Source organism: Juglans microcarpa x Juglans regia, chromosome 4D (assembly GCF_004785595.1).
Source record: "Juglans microcarpa x Juglans regia isolate MS1-56 chromosome 4D, Jm3101_v1.0, whole genome shotgun sequence".
NCBI classification, from domain to species: domain Eukaryota; kingdom Viridiplantae; phylum Streptophyta; class Magnoliopsida; order Fagales; family Juglandaceae; genus Juglans; species Juglans microcarpa x Juglans regia.
The window spans coordinates 31,853,621-31,877,344 of record NC_054600.1 but is presented as its reverse complement, the minus strand read 5'-3'; the positions used below and the strand labels follow the sequence as shown (position 1 = coordinate 31,877,344).

At 32.2% G+C, this 23,724-nt stretch overlaps 2 protein-coding genes across 4 annotated transcripts; one reads left to right on the top strand and one right to left on the bottom strand.

The window, feature by feature from the left end:
* Positions 1–318: 318 nt before the first annotated feature.
* On the top strand, positions 319–10,617 carry LOC121261071 (oxysterol-binding protein-related protein 4B-like). 3 transcript variants are annotated; one of them, XM_041163225.1, is made up of 7 exons: positions 319–485; positions 6,695–6,850; positions 7,905–8,150; positions 8,417–8,513; positions 9,292–9,583; positions 9,668–9,770; positions 10,238–10,617. In XM_041163225.1, the coding sequence occupies exons 1-7, from the start codon at positions 483–485 to the stop codon at positions 10,490–10,492; spliced, it is 1,152 nt and encodes a 383-aa protein (XP_041019159.1). In that variant the 5' UTR covers positions 319–482; the 3' UTR covers positions 10,493–10,617. The 3 variants fall into 3 exon arrangements, with proteins under 3 accessions (XP_041019159.1, XP_041019160.1, XP_041019161.1); XM_041163226.1 differs by lacking the exon at positions 319–485 and adding an exon at positions 5,012–5,060; XM_041163227.1 differs by lacking the exon at positions 319–485 and adding an exon at positions 6,468–6,616.
* A 2,255-nt stretch (positions 10,618–12,872) lies between these two features.
* On the bottom strand, positions 12,873–13,454 carry LOC121260297. The gene has a single exon (XM_041162124.1). It carries the CDS (start codon positions 13,452–13,454, stop codon positions 12,873–12,875), a length of 582 nt encoding a protein of 193 aa, XP_041018058.1.
* Between the last annotated feature and the right edge of the window lie 10,270 nt (positions 13,455–23,724).

The following is a 23,724-nucleotide window of genomic DNA, read 5'->3' as shown; positions in this document are numbered from 1 at the left end:
AGAAGTTTTACGGTGATAAAAAGATCTCATAAGAGAAAATTTACAAATTGACGTGATTTGATGTGGTATATTAGATTATAAAACTACTTTTATTATAAAGTAGATCTAACATATTATATAAAATCATGTTTATTCGTGAGTTTATTTTGTGAAATTAACAAAATCAAAGGGCTACAAAGTTTATTTTAGAAAATCAACGACTAAATTTTAAAAAGGGTGAAAAGCGAAGGATTAGTTTTTAATTTTCTGGAAAGAAAAAATCTGGCCGACTGCATGCCTATTGCTCTCTCCTGATCAGCTTATAAAAAGGGCAATTGACCTTAGAAACAAACCACACAGGTAGGGTAGATATATAGCACGCTCCTCCGATCCGAAGTCGTGTCACAACCTCAATCAGCTCTGCCGACCATCTCAGCTCGCGAAAGGAAGCCCCTTCCCAGGACCCTCCCCCATCTACCTTTAATCCTCCAAGTCTCTTCATAATGGTATGACCACCTCTCCCTAGCTACTCTCTCTTTTTCTTAAACAGAATATATACACACAAACACACACACACACGCGTACATATGTCTATCTATGTTTTGCATTACACCATCCGTCAACTTTAGCTTCTAGCTAGGGCTTTTGTGTTCTAGCTTTGAAAAAATCCGCTCAGAATCCTTTTATTTCATGTTTCCAAGGTGGCTGTTTGCCGGCATGTGTAAGCGGTTTCCGCCGTTAAAAGCAGTTTGCGTTTGCCGGCCATTACTTGGTTGAATATGCTAACTACTATATATATACATATATTTTGAGATAGATATAGACACAGCTAGATTCTATGCACGTTCTGATGGACTGGAATGACAGAATTAAGCTTGATATCACGCTCCGGCCGGGCGTACGTGGTGATCTGTACAAATCGGCTGCACTTTTTCTTTTTATCTGACACTCTTTATCGCCAAGTAATCAAGACAGCAAATCCTGCATGCGTAATAATAAAGCAGTAGTACCAGGTTTTATAATGCATATTGCAAATATTTAATATATATATATATAAGAGATTTGTAATATTTAATATATATTAAAGATTTATCATCTATAATTTTGTTGTCAAACTATTTTTCAAAGTTTATAGAAAGATAGACATAATTTATGAATTCTAAAAATGACCTTGTTTGATTTTGCAAATGATATGAGATAAGTTAAAATAAAAGTTAAAAATTGAATAAAATATTATTAGAATATATATTTTAATATTATTTTTATTTTAAAATATTATAAAAATTATAATAATTATATGAGTTGAGAAGTTTCTTTAAAACAAAAGAGGAATTTTATCTATAATTTTTTTAATCATATTTTTAAGAAAAATAATATAAATAGTTCTATAAGTTCAGCCAAAAATTATTTTTCTTCATCTAATTTTTTACTGTTGTTAGGATAATATTTTTTAATTAAAGTAAAAAAAAATTAATATAAAATAATTAATACATTGCAGAGTAGTTGACGTAATAAAAGTGGCTACATAATGCTTGAAAGGTGGCATTAAATAAATGTATGAGCAGCAACTGACCCAATTGCAGCAGAGCCGTTCGCAACTTAGCTCACATCAAAGAGCCTCCTGCTCTCGTTATTAGCATAGTAAAAACTAAAAGGATCAGAAATAAAATAAAGGAGTTTTGTTATTGATCATTTTTATATATTATACATTATATTTAATTTAATTTAATTCTTAATTTTTTTAATTTTTTATTTATTATTTATATACCATGTATTTGATAAAATAAAATTATATATAATATGTAGTATAAGGAGGATGAATATAATTTTATAAAATAAAATATTATAAAATAAGACAAAGATATGTGTGACTTGCTTCATACTAGGGTTGTACACCAATAGGTTCGATGTCGATTTCGGTACAAAATCGAGACACCATCGGCGTCTGCTATGGGTTTATTGAATCGATTGAAACTATGGGTTTGAAGAGAGAAAACCGATCATATCGGTCTCGATGTGCATTGGTGTAGTCTTCGGCGTGCGTCGGTGTAGTTTTCGGTCTATTGTCGACGTCTTCTGTGAAGGAGGAGGAACTGAAAAAGACGAAAAAAGAGTTGTGCCATCGTTGCCATGGAAGAATAAGAGAGTTGCAAAGAAGAAGAAGACGATGCGAGGAATAATAGTAGGGGTGGAGGATTATTAATTTATTTTGAAACGACTCCATTTCGTTATATTTAATTTAAAAGTCAAATGATGTCGTTATATTATTATTATTTTTTTAACTTTTAGGCTCTAAAACGACGAATGAAAGGGTGCCGTTTTATATACATATATTTGAAAAAAAATATATAAATAGACCAGATTGACCGGTTCAGCAATTTCCTAGGAGTTCAAATCGGCGTTGAACCGCCGATATCGATTTTTCTTCAATTCATCTCGACCGTCGACCGATTCTTTATGAATTTCAGCCGATTCTGTGCTCTAATGGTCGGTCTGACCGATTTACGACTGGTTTGGACAGTTCATTGTTGTGTACTTCCGGACTTTTTGGAACAGCAATCGCATTATCTCAAAACAACAACTATTTACTTTGCACGAGACTTTTCGATACAAGCTAGAGTTGCGATAACTCTGAATCACAATTATTTATTTATTTATTTAAATAACGGAGTGGATTTTGAACTCAGATTTTTTTATCTAAGGATGAGTGTATATCATTAGACCATCGTACTGTTGGCAAAATCACAATTCTAACGAACCCATAATGTTGGAAAAATCTAATCAATAACTTATGTTCGATTTCTTGGTTTCTTCGCTGCAAAACCCACGAAACAGGCGTCCAACAGCTTCTTTTGCATGGATTGAGTGCTGGTTTGGATATATTTAGATACTGCTTGATATTTATATACTCGAAATATTTCATAAATAAAATATTTATGAAATAGTAATAAAATATTTCATAAATAATAATAAAATAATTTAAATTAAAATATTGTATAGAGTTTTGAGAAAAGGAAAGAAAAAATTAAATACAAATGTTATAAAGTTAAAATATATTTATTAGAATATTATTTTTTTAATATTATTTTTATTTTATAATTTGAAAAAGTTAAATTACTTTTGTATTTTATTTAGAAATTTAGAAAAATTATAATAATTAGATAAAAGATTTAAAATTAAACATAATTTATTTTTTAATAATATTTAAGTGATAAGATAAAATAAGATGAGATGAAATCGTCTCAAGATTCAAACAGTATACTAAAACACCTTATAATTCTGTAAGGGTACTGCCAAGGGGACCGAAAATTGTGCCCCAAATGCACTGACAGGTGCCTTTTTTTTTTCTATGCATTTGTTTGTGTTCTTTGTATTTAAAAAAGTGTAGTACTGCTCTGCCGCTTAAAGTGTACCGCTTAAGCTTACTTTTAGATTAAAAATATATTTTAAAATTTTTAAATTTTTTTATTCAGATTTTTTTTACCATTTTAAAAAATAAAAAAATATCAATACATTAATAATGATTTTCTTAAATATTAAGTAAAAAAAATTAAAATATATAAGATGTCAAAATGAGTGAACAAATTAAATGAGCAAAGTATCATTTTTCTTTAACACAAATGCTAAAATAAACTCAATGTACTTATCGACATCAGGGGGCCAAGGTTTTCGATCCCCCTAGTATTATTTTTTATGAGTAAACTACTCATCAATTACTGTTTAAATAACCAGTAATTCTACTTTTAGGTTGCGTTTAAATATTGAAGTGAATTGAGTCTAGAAGATAAAATATTATCAGAATATTATTTTTTAATATTATTATTATTTTGAGATTTGAAAAAGTTAAATTGTTTATTATATTTTGTATTAAAATTTGAAAAAGTTGTAATAATAAGTTGAGATGAGTTGAGAGGAGTTAAAGATCCAAACGAAGCCTTAGTCTTAGCCCTTATTTCTCCAACACCACACACCTTGGTGAGGTGAATTTCTTTTAATTAATTTTTCAAAACGTTTTACTTGTTGAAAAAATCCTCATACATTTTACCTAGCGCCAAACCCCCACCCCCCAAAAAAAATTTCCAAATCATTCCAGGTGGCCCATTCAAACATTCTCCCCTCCCCTGCAGAACCTTTCACTCGCATCGTTCACATATGACTCCAAAGTTTTCTCTCGCACTGTCCTCCTTTTTTTTCCCTTGCTTTATTTTTTTTCCCTCTTCTTCTTGTGCGGCAAATTTGCTCATAATTTGGACGAGCAATTTTAGTAATCAAAAAACATTCGTAATTATTATAACAACAGAGTACTTGAATTGTAATTGGATTGACATTAACTGTTGCATTTCAGGAGGAGTCTGGGAAGACTATCCTGCTCTTAGCCTACCAAAGCCATAGTTTAGTGTTCGGGGACTTAGCATTTACCCTTTATATGTCTACAAAAGCACGTTTGTAGAAGATATTCGAGGAAAACCCAAACATATAGATCTGTATAGTGTGTGAGAGAACATCGGAGTTGTCTGTGGTGAAAGGTTCTGCAGGGGAAGGAAAAAAATTTGAATGGGTCACCTGAGATAATTCGGGATTTGGGGGGTGGGTAAAACGTTGGGAAGAATCGCATCTTAACATTATACCTGGAGATTTTTTTTTAATGGGAAATGAGCTCTTTTTTTTAGAGAACCTATTTGGTGGCGGTTTATCTCCAGTTTTCTTGTTCTGAAAAGAGCAAAACAAACTATAATTTTTTTTTTTTATTATATCATTGGAATCTGCAGATGAAAGAACGAGAGAGAGAAAGCTAGAGAGAGAGCTGTTGTGTTTGTAAACAGGGGAGGGAACACAGTGGGAGAGGGAAGACAAAGGGGGAAGGGCAGAGAGGGAAGTGGATTAGGCAAGACTAGACCGTTCTCACTTAAACCCGATTTGCTACATCAGCTGGTGTGTGGAGTTGGAGAGTAGACCGGGTTCTACACAATTGACGTGACGCTTTTCTTTCCCTTGTATGAATGAAATGCGCGTTTTACGTTTCAGAATTTCATTTCCCTCCTCGCATGTAAATTTGAAGATCCCCATTCGTAACTTTCCAGGTAAATTTGAAGCCCCAAACTTCCCTTCGTGTTTAATGGTTTTGGGTATTTCATTTCAGAATTTCTGCTTTGAATTTGAAAACATGAAAAACTAAAACGACCTCTCATATATTCAAAAATCGCGTCTTTCTTCTTTTCTTCTTCATTTTTTGGATATCTCTTTGTTCTGTGCTGTAATATAAAAGCCAAATACATATTTCCATGTCTTCAAGAAATTCCCTTTTATACCATAAAGCAGGCTACCTTATTAAGACGATTTACAAGCACCAGTCATATCTACTAAGGGCCTCCAATCAAGACAAATAAATCCATCTTCCAGAAACGTTACTAGTGTTGTATCATTTTCAAAGAAGAATCCGTTGGTGTCTATAACTCACTTACGCAAACAAGAAAAATAAGCAAATGGAACACGTTGGAGTACGTACTGATATTTTCGGCCAATTGCAAAGTTTGTGGGGAGGAAGACAGGAGGAGACGAAGGAGCTGCACACATTCGGCCGATTTTGGGGCAGATTGGTTTCACGGAGAGAAGAGGGGAGGAGATTTAGGCACGCGGCCGCAGCTTTGTTTGTCTCAGGCACGTGGGGATGAAGGCACGAGGAGATTCACAGACGATACGCGAAGATTGAAAGGAAGATACGCGAGGAGGGTTCGGGCGAAAGAGAAGATGTTGGGGGCGGGAGAGAAGAGCCGGTTCATTTGTTAAATTCGGTTTGTGTAGTGTATAAAGTAGATAAACCGAGAAGAATTTATTATTATTTATTATGTAAATAATAATAAAATAATCTCAATCAAGATATTTTATAGAATTTTAAAAATTTAGAGTGAAAAAACTAAATAAAATATTATAAAATTAACAAATTATTTAAATATTTAAATATAGTTTTTGTTTTAAAATTTATAAAAGTTGTATTAATTTTTTTAACTAATAATTAAGAAATGATTATATAAAAAATTAAAAATTTAAAATTAAAAAATATTTTATATTTGAGTGATGTTTGATAATAAAATTAAAAATTTTTAAAAAATTTTAAGAACTTTTGTGTATTTTCTATCCCACCCTAGGAAGGTGTATTGAATTTGATTGGAGTAAAATCACCTATCAAAAGTTATGTTTGAATGTTGAAATGAGTTTAGTTGAATTGTGAATAATAATATTTTGTAATCCTATTAAGATAAGTTTAATTTTTTTAATTTGAGATGAATTTATTTTTTTAGGTTAAACTGTATTTATTAAATAGATTGGGATAGATTTAACTTTTTATTTTTATTTTTTATAAGTAATTAAAAAAATAATAAATCTGATTAACTATTAGTTTGAGGTGAATTGTGTTGTGTTTAAACCAAACACACCACTCCCGCTTTGAACTAAACTAACTCTCGGTGAAAGGATGAGCAAAGTTCGAGTGATATGGGAAAAGGCCTTGGACAAAAAGCTAAGGATCCGAGAAAAAGTGAAGGAAATGAAAGAGAAAGGGAGGGTGCCTTGAGTCATAAGGGAAGGAAGAGAGTGAAAAGAGGGTTTTCATCGTAGTCGAGTGATAAAAAAGATAAAAATGAGTTTTTTATTTTTTGGGTAAGAAAAAATTTACTATCGATGTGTAAGTGCTGGGAAATGTTGCAATGTGTTGCAGGTCACCGGAGGGAAGAGGGAGAACATGGTTGTTCTGACAAAGCCAGAGACCTTAGAGGGGGAACAGGATGCTGATTACACAGCTCCTAATCCTCTCCAACTTATTTTGAGTCTCTTTAAAAATGTCAGGCCAGGATCAGATCTCACACGCTTTCAGGCAAGTCAGTCTCTTCTACAGTTCTACGTTGTATATTTATGAGGAATGATGTCTGCAAATTTGGGGGTGTGAAAGTCCAATGCACTCATTTGAAAAAAAATGGTAAATTTGAAGATTAAATGAAAAATTTATTTTTTTAAATCCAGCATTTTTTTTTAAAAAAAACAATATGGGAGACTTGCACACTCTATTACTTATCTAATATTAATATAGGGACTCTTAAGTAATGGTACTCCACTTGATGACTTTTTACTGGGTCAATGTGTAAAATCCACTTTGCATTGCATGTATTTGAAATCATATCATCTAGCAACTATAACCATTTAATGGCTAGAGACACGCCCTCATGTTCTCTCATTTCTTGTAACTTTTTTTAGGGATGGATACCAAAACTCGGGTCAATTGGGATAGCTGAAACTATTATATATAATTAGAATTTGGTATGGAATCGAGATATTTCGGAGGGTTCAATTGATAGGATTAACAGGTAATGCCATAAGTTTAGTCAAATCTCATTGGAGAGGTTTCATACCTACATCAAAGATGTTAGAAAGCCAAGAGTGGTGGAATGTTGGATTCATTCCGCCAATTACAATTATATAAGATGACTATGGTGACTAACTATTACCTGTTCATAGTCGATTTGCTTGATAAAGGGCAATTTGAAGTAACTATTATGTTGTGATTATTAAATGCTTTAGAACATAGTACAGGGCATTTTCTGAGGGATGTTTTAAGAGTCCAAGTCCTGTTGATAAAAAAAAAAAAAAAAAAAAAAAAATCTTTCTTTGTACATGAGTATAGTCGGTTTCATACTGCATATAAAGCACAAATGGCTATGGTGGTAGGAAGCCAGTTTTGGACAGGTGGTAATAATGCTGCATTTCGTATTTTCCTCAGTGACGATGCCTCTAGTGGCAATATGATATCACATTTCATATTTGAACCTTCATGTAATAGAGAGTTTGTGATTTCCAATAGCACAAGTAGTGATGATGTTAACATGGCGTTACCGTGTTACCAATTTTACCTATTGTTTATTTTGCAAGTTTAGTTGCCCCCTCTCCTCAACCTTCCAAAGTCGCAACTTCAGAGCTATGGAGAAACAGTGTATTGCACTGCTACCGATATGTTAAGCAGGTGCCACCGTGGTGAGGGCCCACATGAAAGACTCATAGCTGTTGTAGCATGGAGCATTTCCACTCTTCGTCCTGTGAAATTTGGTGTTGCTCCTTACAATCCTGTTCTGGGAGAGACGCACCATGTTTCAAGGGGAAATTTCAATTTTCTACTTGAACAGGTATTTGTTTTACTTTATTAGCAAGCGGAAATATCAATGTTCTACTTGAGTTTCTTATTAGCATTCTACAACTCTCTAGAGCAAACAGTGGAAGGGTAACATTTATAACACACTTGGCTGTCAAAAGATTGCCACATTTTGTACCAAGCACTTATAAAGGCCTGGCCATACTCGATCTTGATGCAAGAACAGCTTGTCCTGGTTTGAACAGCAGATATACTTGTTTTTTTCCCTTACTTTGGCTGCACTCCTTGTCCTGTCTTCAGGTTTCGCATCACCCACCAGTATCTGCACTCCATGCAACCAATGAGGAAGAAAATGTCGAATTGACTTGGTGTCATCGTGTTGCCCCCAAATTCCATGGTGCATGAATTTTAGTAGAGTAATTATTATGATTTTACTTTTTGCTGAGCAAGTACATCTTTTTAATGTGTTGTAAGTTGAACCATGGCCATTCATTCGTATCTGAAAAAAAAAAGGCTTTGAAATTGTGGACTAATTATTTGCCGTATCAAATTGGGAAATTACGGTCTAATGTGTGGAACTTACCTGTTCTCTTTCCGTGTATTGTCTGTAGATGTAAGCAGAAGGCAGTATATGAACCTTGAATTTACAGCTATAGTTTTTCCAGGAGTTTTTTACACCTTTCTTTTGTAGTCCCTTCCCACCCCCACTTCCACACCAAGATCAAGATTTCTTTAAGTGATGCATCTATCTACCTGATCTGTTTATGGACAGTTCGATTCAGAAGGTTTTTAGAAGGGACAGATTCTGGTTTTTTACTATATGTTTTTTGGGTGTAGATGGGATCAGATTCTGGTAGTATTGATCGATAGGAATATTTGATACAATTGTATACTCTTATTGACATTTTTTCCTTAGTGTTGATCCAGCAGTCTCTAGTATATTTTTTCCTTACTATATTGTTTTGAAGTTCACTCACCAATTTTCGAAATCTTGTAAATGATTCAAGGTATGCTATTTTAGTTTGAAAAAATTAGGATTCTTGTGCACAGCACAGGTCTGTGACATTGACTGGTGGAGATAACCTTGAGACTGCATTCTGCTTTGGCTACGACATATATTTTATTTCTCTTCTTTCCAGCAGTAGGTACTTACATGTTTTGAGAAACCGATATAGGTACATCAGTGGAAGCTGTGTTGCAGGGAAAAAGGCAGATGAAGCTACTAAGTCATGGAGAAACTTATGTTATGAATGCGCCAAATCTATCAATCAGATTTCTTCCAGGTCCTGGGACAGATTGGGTTGGCAATGTCAGGATCCAGTGCCAAGAAACTGGTCTGGAAGCTGAGTATTGTTGCAAGAGCAGTTCTTTTATGTGGCGCAGAGGAAATCATCGATCTATTAAAGGGAAGATATTCGAGTCATCATCGTTGAAGACTCTTTATGAGATTGATGGTCACTGGGATAGGTACAAGTATCTTTATTCTCCTTTCTTGCTATAAAGAGTACTCAATTCTATAGTAAAATGCTACCTTTTCATCTCCTATCGCAGAATTGTCAGAGTGAAGGACATCAATAGCGGGGAATTTACAGATATATACAATGCAAAAGAAGTCATTTCAAGGCTGAATGCTACTATTGTCAAGGATCCTAGGGTAATTCACTTGTGAAACCCTCATCTCTCTCTCTTTTCCCCTTTTTTTCTTTTTTTCTCGAGTATGCCTTTCATAAAACATAATAGGAAATAATGGCCTTACCATTTAATTTCAAGCACATTACGACTGCAACTTGTATACAAACACTTCTATCAGAGAAGAAAAGATGACATTTTTTACAAAAAAAAAGAAAAAAAAAACAGAAGTATGCATTACTGCAATTATTGATAATCCCAAATTTCTAAGCTGGGCCATTTTTTGAGGAGCTACTAAAAGAACTGCATGTACGAATCATGTCTGTCGATGATTTTGCTAATCAATAGTTAGGCACGTAGTTGTTTTGTCTTCTAGTAAAATATACATGTCAGGGATGTGTACGCAAAGATGCATGCTAAATTTCATGTACATTCGCAAGTGAGTCTTTGTGTGTACCTGAGCATGATTTGAGATTGTCTTTCTGCCAATAGGAATTGTGGCCAAGTGAATCAGCTGTGGTGTGGAGTGAGGTGAGCCAGTGCATCCTGAGCAAAGACTGGGAGAAAGCAAGAGAAGCAAAGAGAACTGTTGAGGAAAAACAGAGGCAGCTACTGAGAGAGAGGGGCTCGATTGGGGAAAGTTGGGTTCCTAAGCATTTTACTGTGTCTCATAGCAAGGAAAATGGGTGGGATTGCTCACCTATTCAGAAGCGGGTCCCACCAGGGCCCATAGTCGTGCCCCTTTGACTGACTGTTCAGATTACATCAAATTAGTTACTTGCAAGCTACTGTTAGTATTATGAATTTCTCAGAATTCTTAGTAGCTGGACCAGCCCCACCTATATAAATAACACTTCTTCTACGTACAAGCAGTTTTGGGTATCAATTGTGTACCGATAGCTGTCGTGGCTCTTATTATATTAAAAAAGAAGAAGAAAGAAAACAAAGAGTTTTGTTATGTACAAGTAAGTTTGCATACTAATCTGCGTAGTAATGTTGTTTTCTTCATATTCTAAATTTAAATTAGCACTGTTTTCAATAAAATATACTTTCTAACTAATCATATTGAATGTGTGCATATATTAGTGTGCAGAATCACTTACAATTAGATTTTTCCGAAAACAAAACACAAAACTGGAAGAGAAGAAGACATGCACGATAAGACCAAGAGCTGCTTGCAGAAGAAATCCAAGTTAAAATATCAAAACTGCCGTCTCTGTTTTTTTCAATCCCCAACATGGAAGCTAAGGGTTACAACAACAGTTCTTTAAGAGTTTCTAACCTATTGTCATCTTCCCTATTCTCAAATTAGAAGCCAAACTTATGATTTTTATGACTAGACAACCAAATCAGTCTTGAAAATTTCCTTTTCTAATATTTGATTCACTATGCAAAAACAGCAACCAAGTGAATAAAAAAAAAATATGATCTCCAAATCAAATGTTGGATAACCTATGCGCATATATTTGAAGCACCACTTGGAGTTTTGTCGTCACTGTCTTCATATTCGTTTTCATCAGTAAGCTAGATGGTAAAAAAAAAAAAGTATCAAGATAACAATGACAATTGTCGTTCCAAGCACCCCTGTTACTATGGGCTCGCCAGTTTTTGTTAGCCATCATCTCAAAATCCAATCTCCATTCTCTCATTTCCTCCTCAGTGTGATAGATTGCTTGGTTGTATTCTCCACCACTTTTTAACTTCAGCACTCGGAATTCACAGTTCCCAAGATTGTTTAAGAGCTCAAATTGCTCAACCATCCACTTGAACCATCCACTTGAACCACTTCATAACGAAGATATGTGAGGTTAGCTCATGTGAGATAATTACGAGCTCAAGTCATGGTGAAGCCTATTTATTTCTATGTCCCTCCACAGATATTCAAGGAAATCTGCAAGATTCATGTTATCTCTTCTTTATTTTCATTTCAATCACATAAAATTTTGAAAACAAATTTCATTTTTTTGTCAAATCATAGAAGACAGAGGGCGCGGAGAGGAGAGAGGGCACAAAGATCCCGTTTTGTCAAAACTATGCGTTTTGTCTTCTATTTTCATTTCACTTCAGATCATGCCCAAAACCTTCAGCTCATTCAATTATAATAAAAAACAGTTAGTTTCATTAAATTAATCCATGTCAGCACCTGGGTGCACTTCGGTACGTAATCTCGCTTGACTTAAGAGTTTTTCTATAAATAACGGATTTCATTTATGTTTTTATTAAAAAATCATTGGATATCTCCCTTTAAAAAGTTAATGAATTAAGATTGTTTTTAATGAAAAAATGAATAGGTTTTTTCTTTTGATCTTGTCCATTCCTTTTTTAATTAGGAGATGTCCAATAAGTTTTTTAACATGATGTAAACCAAATCCGGAAATAACAAAACCTCACGTGTTATTGAATTAAGAAGTTCTAGGTACTAGTAGATATAGAAATTCACCAGAAATATTGGGGGGGTAAAGAAAAGCTCAGAACAAGTTGCTGCTCTTAAGCTCTGTGTAGAAAATCTACAGAATTTTATATGCCTTGTGAATATCAAAAGATACCTTCCTCACTTGTACCTGATTATAAAATTTATAATGAGTCCTCTTCTTTGGTGGCCGAATTAAATGAATTTGGTCCTATCTCCAAGCATTACTATACAGATCTTCTTTTTCAACAATTAGTTGAGTTGGGCTAATGAACGCATTGCTTTGGTCCCTACCAAGTTTATTTAGACCCTTTGAAAAAATAAATAAATAAATAAATCTGTAACCCACCATGAAAATCTAACTAAAGGATTAGTTCAGAGAAATTATATAGCTGCAATTGAAATGCCATAAGACCTTGCTAAATATTATAAAGGATTACACGACAAATCAGATGAGATCCTTTACAAGAATGATCTGTCCGTCCTTCGAGTTCGAGTGATGTTATTCCCTTTACTCCTCCATTGATGAATTAAAATCTCTGAGAGTTAAATGAGCTTAAATCCCAATTTATGGCGATATGCCATTTTTAAGATCAGTCAAGCTAAATCTCAAACTGAGATACAACTTCATTTTTCCAATTACATCACTGAAAAACTACTTCCATTTTGAATCCCTTGCACAATAATACAAGCCTACCTCTTAATTCAAGTGATATATTATTTCCCTGTATCTGAATGCTTTTCTTGCAAATCTGACTCACTTCTACGATTGAACGACCTCTCTCTAATGGGGTCCAATATTGGCTTCCAAGGCCGCGCTCTAGAGGACCTTTTTGTAGCACCAAGTGCCACCATGCTCGCCTCTGGCTCCCCAAACCGGTTAGGACTTCTGGATGGTGAATTCAGTACAGGGCTCGAGCTGTATGGACTTATCGAGGGACTAGCTCTGGAAGACTTAGCCTGGGATCGGTTAGTTTTTGCTACCCTGGTTAGCCTCTTGGCTATGGAGGCCAGGTCCAGTGGGGAAATCTCAGCTTGTAACGTTGAGTATGGCAGCAAGAAATAGAGTTTGCCTGGTTCAAGTTGGGTATCAGGTTTTAGAAGGTTGGAGGCAGAGGCAGTGGCAGTGGCAGTGGATAGAAGCTGAGCTGGGGTGCATACGAAATGCTTTGGAGGCTTTCCAGTGACTTGGCAAACTGAAACTGGGTTTTCGAAGTCCTCCACAAAACCATTAAAGTGAACCACTCTTATGCTCTTGAACACTGCTGACGATGATCTGCAAGAAAAACAAGCACCCATTTTTCTCTGCAAAGATGTGCAGAGCTTGTGCCTGTGCAGGGATATTTGGATATAGGGAAGACTCTTGTTTTACTTGCTCGGTACCCTTTTTCAAGCCAATTCCTTCAGTTTGACAGTGACGAGTTTTCTTTCACCCAAATCGTATGAAAAGGGTTACGGCATACAGCTCCCTTCCGGCTTCCACTGAGTTTCCCTTGTCAAACCGTTGCGTGTGAAGAGGATTCAGTTCCTAATTTTCCTAGTTTACGAGTCAATATATTAAAGAAAAATTCTAATACTACTTCAATTTCTTAATCTAATTATTTTCCTTAATTATGACTTCGTGAAAATTATCTTGGATTATTCACTCTCTCACTAATGATAACATTTCCAGTTTTTTTTTTTTCCATGCTATGATATTTCTTATTCAATGGAACGGATATAGAGTGAATGACGAAAGGGGGTTTGAATCGGTCAAGGCATTATTCTCGCATCCTGTTGCATGATTTAAAATTCGTTCCGCACCACTTCAGATGTATTCTCATTTTTTTAAAAATATTATTTAAATATAAAATATTTTATTAAATTTTTAATTTTTTTTATCTACTCATCATAATGTTTTCAAACTCACAAGCAAAATACACAAAAAAATTCTACTTTTTTAAATTTTAAAATAAAAATAATATTTAAAAGTTATATTTAACTTTATAATAATTTTTATTCAACATTTTCTCTCTATTTTTTAAAACTTAATAAAATATTTTAATTCAAATTATTTAACTCAAGTCCAAGACGTATGATTTGGTTTTGAAAACAGTATTTGTTTATGCCCATAAAAAAAAAAAAAAAAAAAAAAAAAAAGTAAAAAGAAAATGCACGATTGTCTAATATCTATGGCTCTTGCTAGTTGCTACCTCTTTTTTAAAAGGGTACGGCTGCTACTCAGCCCATAATTTTACCTCTCCAAAGTTATTATTAGTGTAATTATATATTTTTTCTCTTATTTCTTTTAAATATTTTTAAAAATAAAAAATATATAAATTTATTAATAATCACTTTTTTAATTATTAAGAAAAAATAAATAAAATAAAAATAAGATACACGAACGGTCAAAATGAGGGGACAAAATTAGGAGCTATTGAACATTTTTCTTTTTAAAAATAAAAATGTAACTATGCTTCTTGATTTATATCACTCACCATACTTTCTTGATGTAGCACAACAGATGCCAAAAAGAAAAAATTAAATCACAAACATAAAATGATATAAAGAATTTAGGATTTTAGTATTTATCTTTTCATATTTTTAAGAGTCATTTTATTTTGAATATATATATATTTATATTTAATAAAATAAAATGAGTGATATAAATTAAGAAATATAGTTACATTCCCCTTAAAAATTGCCGTGGCCGTGGGCTTGGATCTTAGCGGATTGCTGACTAATTACAGATAAAGATCGGTAGGACCAACGACTAAAAATAATTAATTTCCAAAGTCTTTGACTCGCCAGAGAAAGACTTCTTTTTTTGATTGAAGAGAAAGACTTGATGTTGATGTAGGGCATATATATCCAAATTCGAATAATATGACGTTTCAAACTCTTATAAATTTTCCATTATTTATCCTGTGGAAGTCTATGGAGATGACGCGTGGATCACCATTTTACTTCTCAAATAATAATCATTTATGTATTTAAAAGTAAATGGAGGATACATTCAGGGAGATACTCGACCCCATATACATATAAATATACTAGTTGAGGCGAAACGTGCAATACACGTGTGCCCAGTTGGGGTTTTTTAATTGTTTTATAGAAATTTGTACAGAGAAATGTTAAATAAAGTTAAACAACAAGATAAATTATAAATCTATTTTTTTCTTATTATCATTGTAGTTCTGAGCCATATTGGACTGACCAATTGGGATAATATTGAAATTTTTGTGTTGTTGTTGGTTGAATTTGTCTGGATCTACTGTAAGTTAAATCATTCATTATTTTTCTGAAACTTGTAATGCCATATTTTCTATAAATAGTAAATGCTATTGTATATTAAATATTTTATGAGATTAAATAATCAACAAATGTATGAATAATTTGCACATAGAAGAAAATTGAAAACTAAAAAAAATAACACTGTTTTTTATAAGCAATTTAATTATATTATTAGAATTTTTAAGTTTAGAAATTTAAGTTATTATTTATGCTTTATATGTTAATTGTTGTAATATATAGTTAAATTATTTTATAGAAAATATAAGAGATATCTTAAAGTATAATTAAGTATCTTTTGTTGAAAAATAAAAAGTAGTAAAAATGAAGAAAGTTACATCATCTCCAGTGTGATTCATGAAATCAAAAAAATTCCACATAGAAATGATTAAAAAAATACTCTTGAAAAATAAAGAATTTTAATCAAAACTGAAAAAAGTTAAATATTAAATAATTTTTTTATTTTTTTTAAGTTGTTTACCGATGACTACTTAGTAATACAAATGAAATCAAGAAAAATGAAACCATCTGGTACATTGGGCTGTAAAAACGAAAAATTAAAAGAATACAAATAAATAACATTACAGATGCATTGAACAAAAGAAGCAATTGCTCCATTGCAACGAAAATCATTATAATTGCTAAAACTCATTATAAATGCATTACAGAAAACACTGAGAACATTCCTCCATTGCAGGGAAATGAACCTATAAATGAAAAATTGTTTGTCTACGTTTTGTGAAAGTTTTAAACAGTAAGACGAGTATCAATTTGAGTTCACAAGTTAATAAACAAATGAATTTTACTTGACATATTCTTGCAATGGAGGAACATCCCAAATGTCTTAAGTAATTCCATTATAACATTAGCTCTTGCATCATAATGTATAACTAATATAACCATCTTACAAATAATAAGATAGATATTTCTTTTATTTAAAAATCTGCTTGGTAAAAAACATTACCAAGCAGATTTTTTACACATTGATAACATATTAATTTGAAACATCCTAAATTTCTACACTTGCAGCCAGGTTTTCTTCTATGCAACTCAATCCTTTACATAAAAATACCAAATAAATAATCTCTCATCGAGCATAAGAGTCAGATTGTTTAAGCATCTTCCCAGAATGCCATAAATTAGCATATCACAACTTAAAGAAGCCAGCAACTGGAGGATTAGTAAAATCACAATTATATCACTGAGGCGTAAATAATAATGCCTAAAACTGTATTTACCTACCCAAAGACTCAGGAGATCAATGATAGGAAAACAAAATAGACAAAAACTCAAAAATTGGTAGTCACTTCTTTCACGCCTTTTTTGAACGTTTGGACAAGTATAAAAAATTTTAGGATATGACTTTTTAGCAGTATAGACGCTAAAATAAAAAGGAAAAGCCGATCAATTTAATTTATGCTATTATGTAAAAATCTCTCATTGAACCCAACATCCTTGCGCATAAATGATTTTTTTGACATCATTTATTTCTCGCCATAGTTAAATAATCATGATTTTTATAAACAATCCAATCAAAACCTTAAACCATAACCTTGTCTTTTCATATAAGTTTAATGAAAAAGCACACAAAGGTATGGAAAGTCATGACTGGATATTAGCAATTTAAAGATGCAAAAGTAAAGAAAATTACGTAAAGGCAATGCCTTCTAGGTAACGTAATCTCTTGTAACCATTGATAAGAAAAGATCATAAAATAAAGAAAAACTATATAATACGTTAAAACATATTTGCATCATATAACTATAGATACAAAATTAAAGAAATTAATATAAAAGATTTTAATATTTCGAAAGTATTTAAGAATGAAGCAATGCTTTGTTCTGAACAAACAAACCCAACAACATATAATCTTGGAAACAACGATTATAAAAAAAAATAAAAACCTTGAGATTCAGCAAAACAAAACTTCCAACCATGTTAGACAAAAAGAACAACTTAAATTCAGAACACCAGTAAATGAAACTTAAATATATATACAAACACAAAAATCATTTCAATATTAAACCAGAAACTAAGAATCAAATTACATAAAAATTAGGAATGACTACAATCTATACATTTAAAATGAAAACATAATATCCAGCGTAGGATCTGAAGTATATTCAAATCAAAACATCTAAATCAAAAAGACCAACGTCAACATAACAACAACTTCTAATATGTTTAAATATCAAACCAAAATTAAGTTCAATTAAAGAAACATCTAATATAACACAAACCTTAAATAAACAAACCACGAAAATAGTACTTCCATCTTGTCTGCAACAAAGATAAACAAATTAAAACAATTAAAAGCAAATAAGAAAGGAAGCAAATTTCATAACTAAGCCAGCACGAGCCAAAAACGACAACACAAAGATGCCAAACAACAAAAATGTATAGAAACATCCACAAAGATCTTCAACCATAAAAAAGACAAGAAATGTTGAAAGATGTTACAAATCTGAATGGAACAACATAACTAAACGTTTAAAACATGAAAAAATAATTTAAATGCAAAAATGTAAGAAAAGAAAAACACAACAAAACTACCATGTGGTCTCAGACAGAAGCTATATCACAAAAGAAGAGATAAACCTTGGCCTAACATATAAATAATGGAATGTTAAAAAAAAAAACTGAATAAAACTTAAATTTTCAAAACTGCAAGTGTTTAGAAATGAACACTGCACAACAGACAAATAACAAAAAATATTGAGGAACTTTAACAACAGAAAGCACACACACAACACAAATAATTGTTTCCTATTATGAGTAGATAACAAGGGAGAATGATCTTGAATAAATATCTAAATTTTAGCCTAATTACTTAACTGTCACAAACTCTCCGACCTTGACAACTCTCAAAGTCGGAGAGACTTTGAGCGTCAAGTAATTTGACAGATATTTCTTCAAGACAATTCTCCCCTATTGTCTACAAGACAGGAAATTTCAAACATTATTTGGCAAAAGAAGAGATAAAAAGAGGTCTCGGATTTAAATAAACAAATGTTAAAAAAAAAACTCAATAAAACTTCATTTTTCAAAACTGCAAGTATTTAGAAACGAACTCTCCACAACAGACAAACAACAAAAAATATTGAGGAACTTTAACAATAGAAGGTACAAACACATAACACAAATAACTAGAGTAACAAATCTGAACAGAACAACATAACCAAACATTAGACCAAGAAAAAAATATTCAAATGCAAAAATATAACAAATGAAAAACACAACAAAAATAACCCGTGGTCTCAGACAGAAGCTATATCACAAAAGAAAAGAGATAAACCGTGGTCTCAGACAAAAAATGGAATGTAAAAACAAAATGAATAAAATTTCATTTTTGAAAATTGCAAGTATTTAGAAATGGACTCTACACAACAAAGAAACGATAAAAAAAACTGAATAAAACTTCATTTTTCAAAATTGCAAGTATTTATAAATCAACTCTTCACAAGACACAAACGATAAAAAATTGAGGAAGTCTAACAACAGAAGGTAAAAACACACAACACAAATAACCAAAATTACAAATCTGAACATAACAATATAACCAAACATTAAACCACTAAACAAATATTCAAAATGCAAAAATATAACAAATGAAAAATACTACAAAAATAACTCATGGTCTCAAACATAAGCTATATCACAAAAGAAAAGAGATAAACTTTGATCTTAGCAAATAATGGAATGCAAAAAAAAAAAAAAAAAAGGGATAAATTTTCATTTTTCAAAATTACAAGTATTTAGAAACGGACTCTATACAACAAAGAAATGTAAAAGAAAATTTAGTAACTTTAACGACAGAAGGGACAAACACACAATACAAATCACCGATGGTCTCAAACAAAAGTAACATAAAAAAATAATACAGATAAACTATGGTCTCAGATATAAAGAATGGAAAGTAAAAAAAAAATAGATAAATAAAACTCGCTTCTTAAAACTGCAAGTATTTACAAATGAACTCAACACAACAGATACATCACAACAAAATGGCAGTACATTTAACAACCGAAGGTATCGCAAAAATGAATGCCAAAATAATACTGCGAAAAAATACATCAATATAACTGTAAGGTAATTTCATATACAGTTTTTTAGGAAAAGGGAGTGATCATCGACCTCACAATCAAACTGAAAATATCAAACGGTAATAAATACAACCCCCAATGAATAGAAACAAACCGTAATAAATCCAAGGGCAAAAAAAGACAGCACAAAATGCACAGAAAAATAAAACGGAGGGGGTTGGGGAATTACTGTAGCAACACTGTAGTTCAAAACTCCAAATCCAATCTTGATTTTTTAATACAAAACCTTCAACCAAAGAGAAAACAACGGAAGAAAATAAAAGTGCGAGGTAGTGTTTGATATACTCAACCAAAGAGAAAACAACAGGAGAGAATAGAAAGCGAGGTAATGTTTGATAAATGATATATAACAATTTATATAAGTGTGGACATAAAGTATGGATCTGGAAGGAAGGACACACAAAAACAAAAGTAATAAAACAAGAAAAGACTTTTGCACAAAAAATACAAATCAAATGATTCAAATCTCCTTTCCCAATTTCCAATACACTAACGATAACAAAACCCAAACACTCAACCCATCCTCTCAACCTGACAAACAGTTCAGACAGATCTAGAAAATGACAAAAAGATATTTCAGAAGCTTCCTCGGGAACTCAAATTCAGAAACTGAATGTCACATACATATAGAAATGAAACAAGAATGCACCAACCAAACGAAAAAAGAACAGTAGAACCAACAAAACAAAAAGAACCAATAAACTAAAAAGTTGTCAAATCGAATATTAAAAAAAAAAAATCAGAATGTAGCAACCAAACAAAAAAAGAACAGCAGAATCAACAAAACAAAAGGAACCAAGAAACTAACAAGCTATCAAATCGAATACAAACAAAAAAAAAAACAAAAAACACAAATCTTGAAAACCATATAAAAAATATTTACATGATTATTGAGAAAAAATCTCAAAAATACAATTCTCGAAGCCACCAACAGTAACCGGCGGACTCAGAACACCATTAATGCACTGACCACAGGATGTCACATCCATTTATAATAGAACCCCCACTCCGTATATATGTAATAGGTAAACATATAACCATAAAAAAAATAAAAAACTAGAATTAAAACAATTACCTAAAATCTACAAACAACAATAGTAACAAAAGGCATAACTTTAATAAAAATTTATGCAAAAAAAAAGTACATCATCGATCACGGAATCAATACTCAGACCTATAAGCAAATCCAGCAAATTCGCAAACAACACTCAACCACCACCACAATAATATGACAGATAAAATATAGGAAGAACACGGAAAGGCAATCCGCATTCTATATACTGCTTTTCAACAAAAGAAAGTGCATCATCGACCACGGAATGAAACTGAAAATAACAAAAATTGTAAATTTACTGAAACTAAAACAAACCAAACGAAGTGTGTATCATTGACCATGGGATCAAAGTAAAAAAAAACTTCAAACCCTTCCAAAACCAGTAAAAAACCCTCAATGCACCACCAAAAACCCAAAAAAAAAAAAAACACAAGGCACCTAAAAAAATCTGAAACCCTTTAAACTCTTCCAAAACCAGCAAAAAAACCTCAACTTTGAACCCGTAACAACATTCCCACTGAAACAAAATCGCAACTTTCAACCCACAAAAAATCACAACTTTCAACCCGCAAAAAAAGTAACTTTTGAAAAAATCCTTGCTCTTCGACAAGCACCACCAAAAGGGCAAAATGGAAAAAAAGCCAAACATCCTAAACAAACCAACACAGCACCAAGAGCCATATGCAGAAAACGGAAAGGCAAAATGAAAAGTAAGGTAAGCTTTCCAAACACCTTCAAACCTACCAAAATGCACCACTCAAAACCCCAGAAAAACACACAACATACACAAAAAAAAAAATTCGAAACCCTTCAACTTTGAACCCAAACTACCAAAAAAACCTCAACTTTGAACCCACAAAAAACCACAACTTTGAACCCACAAAAGCACTAGCAACTTTCAACCAGAAAAAAAACCTCAACTTTGAATGCAAACCAGCAAAAAAATTTAACTTTGAACCCATAAAAAAACACAACTTTCAACCTGGAAAAAAAACCAAAACTTTCGGAAAAATCATTGCTTTTCGACAAGCACCACCGAATGGGCAAAAAAAAAAACCTAAACGTCCGAAACAAACCCGCACAACACCAAGATCCATACGCAGAAAACGGAAAGACAAAATGAGAAGCAAGAGAAACGTTTCAAACACCTTCAAACCGACCAAAATGCATCACCAAAAACCCAAAAAAAAGGCACAAGACACACCCAAAAAAATCCGAAACCCTTCAAACTCTTCCAAAACCAGAAGAAAACCTCAACTTTGAACCCAAACCAGAAAAAAAAACCTCAACTTTGAACCCACAATAACATCCCACCAAAACAAACAAACCCACACAGAGAGCAAGCCAAAAGTCTCAAACAGACCCACACAAAGAACCTTACGGAGAGAATGGTCGAGAAGGAGAAGACAAAACCTAAAGAAAGGGAGAGAGAAGACCAAATACAATGGACGAACGAAATGCCAAAATCAAAAGCCACCTTAGCGTCCAAACAAACCCACGGCAGAGAGGAAGAAGGCGAGAGAAAGAGAGAGAGAAGACCAAATGGAGAAAAAGCAAAGATGAAAATCACCCGTCCAAACAAACCCACCTAAATATCTGCCCAAGGAAAAGACAAAAAAACCCCCATACACGACAATAAAGGGCAGAAATGGAAGGGCAAAAAAGGCAAAACAAACACACACGGAAGAAAAAAATGGAATGTAAAATTACTGTAGCAAACTGTAGCACGCCGATTCCCACTTATATAATAACTATAGATATATATATATATATATATATATATTTATTTATATATTTATAGAAAGATGGACATTGACTAATAAAGTATGATTAGCTCGGGTTAAGAGACAGGCCTTTCTAATCGGTTTTGGATCTTAACTCTTTTTTTAATCCCTTTATCTATCAGAATTGGAGCTTGATGCGGAGGCATGAATACGTGAAGATTCTTTCAAGTTCCTATTTCAACTTTATGATTTTAAATAAAAAGAAGAAGGATAAGAAAGGAAGGTAGATCTAATAAGTGAACTTGCAAAGCAGCAAAATGCTAAAGTGTTAGATTACTCTATGATATTTTCCCTAATTGTCAATAAGTAATGATATACTTACAATTCTTTTTTTATAATTTTTATACAATTATGTGTTAAATTGAAAGTATTTATGTAAAATGATGTTAGTTTTATAAGTTGTTATGTTTTTAACATATGGTTGTACAACAGTTATAAAAAAGAGTTTTAAGTGTATCATTTTCTATTGCGAATTTGCCATAACCAATTCCTTGCTTTCGTCAAAAAGACTAGTTATGTTACGAAAGAATAAAAGTAATAATTATGATTGTTAAATAAAATAAATTTAGAATTGTCTAAAACATCTAAACAAATAACAATAATATTATAAAATTTATTATACGTGTCTATTTCTTTATTTGATGCTTTCAAATATGATTGATAACTTAATAAATATTTTTTTCTACGAAAAGAGATTTGTGATCCCTAAATTAAGAATATTTAATATAGTAGTATTTTGTGATATGTGGTGATGTGATCTCAGATGATTTGAGTTGATTTTGAATATTAGTATTTTGTGGGTCTCATTAAGATGTGTTTGAATATAAATAAATTGACATATATGTTTAAATATACGAAATAGGTTGAGCTGAATTTAGTTTTTTTATGAAAAGTTGAAAGAGTAATGGATCCTATCAATGATTGATTTGAAATGAGTTGAACTCACTCCAACAATCAAACATAGGTTTTTCTTTCGAGATGTTTCCGTACTTTGCTTTCTCTTTTTTTTTTTTTTTTCTCCTCTAAAACATTTTAAAGAGTGCAATGGAGATGATAAGGGGTGAAATCAGAATAACTATATTTTAAAGTGATACTTAAGTTTAAGAGAAATTCTACATGAAAGTCTTACACCACACACTTCTACTCAATTAACATGTAATTTGTTATTTTTGTCATTCCATCTTAAAGCTTAAATATGTGTATTTAAATAAAAAGATAAAAATAATAAATCACATATTAATTAGATAGAAGTATATTAGAGGATCACTTTTATCTCCATCGGCTGGCCCAATCATGGTTGGTTAAAGTCCACTAACATAATCCATTAGCCCGCAAGCAAGGAGTATACAGTACACTCG

Excerpts from the sequence above, each read along its gene's own strand:
- LOC121261071 (XM_041163225.1), top strand. Across the intron at positions 8,151-8,416 it reads TCAATTTTCTACTTGAACAG|GTTTCGCATCACCCACCAGT; the intron begins GTATTTGTTTTA and ends TCCTGTCTTCAG. Across the intron at positions 8,514-9,291 it reads TGTTGCCCCCAAATTCCATG|GTACATCAGTGGAAGCTGTG; the intron begins GTGCATGAATTT and ends AAACCGATATAG.
- LOC121260297 (XM_041162124.1), bottom strand. The coding sequence starts at position 13,454 with ATGGGTGCTTGTTTTTCTTGCAGATCATCGTCAGCAGTGTTCAAGAGC.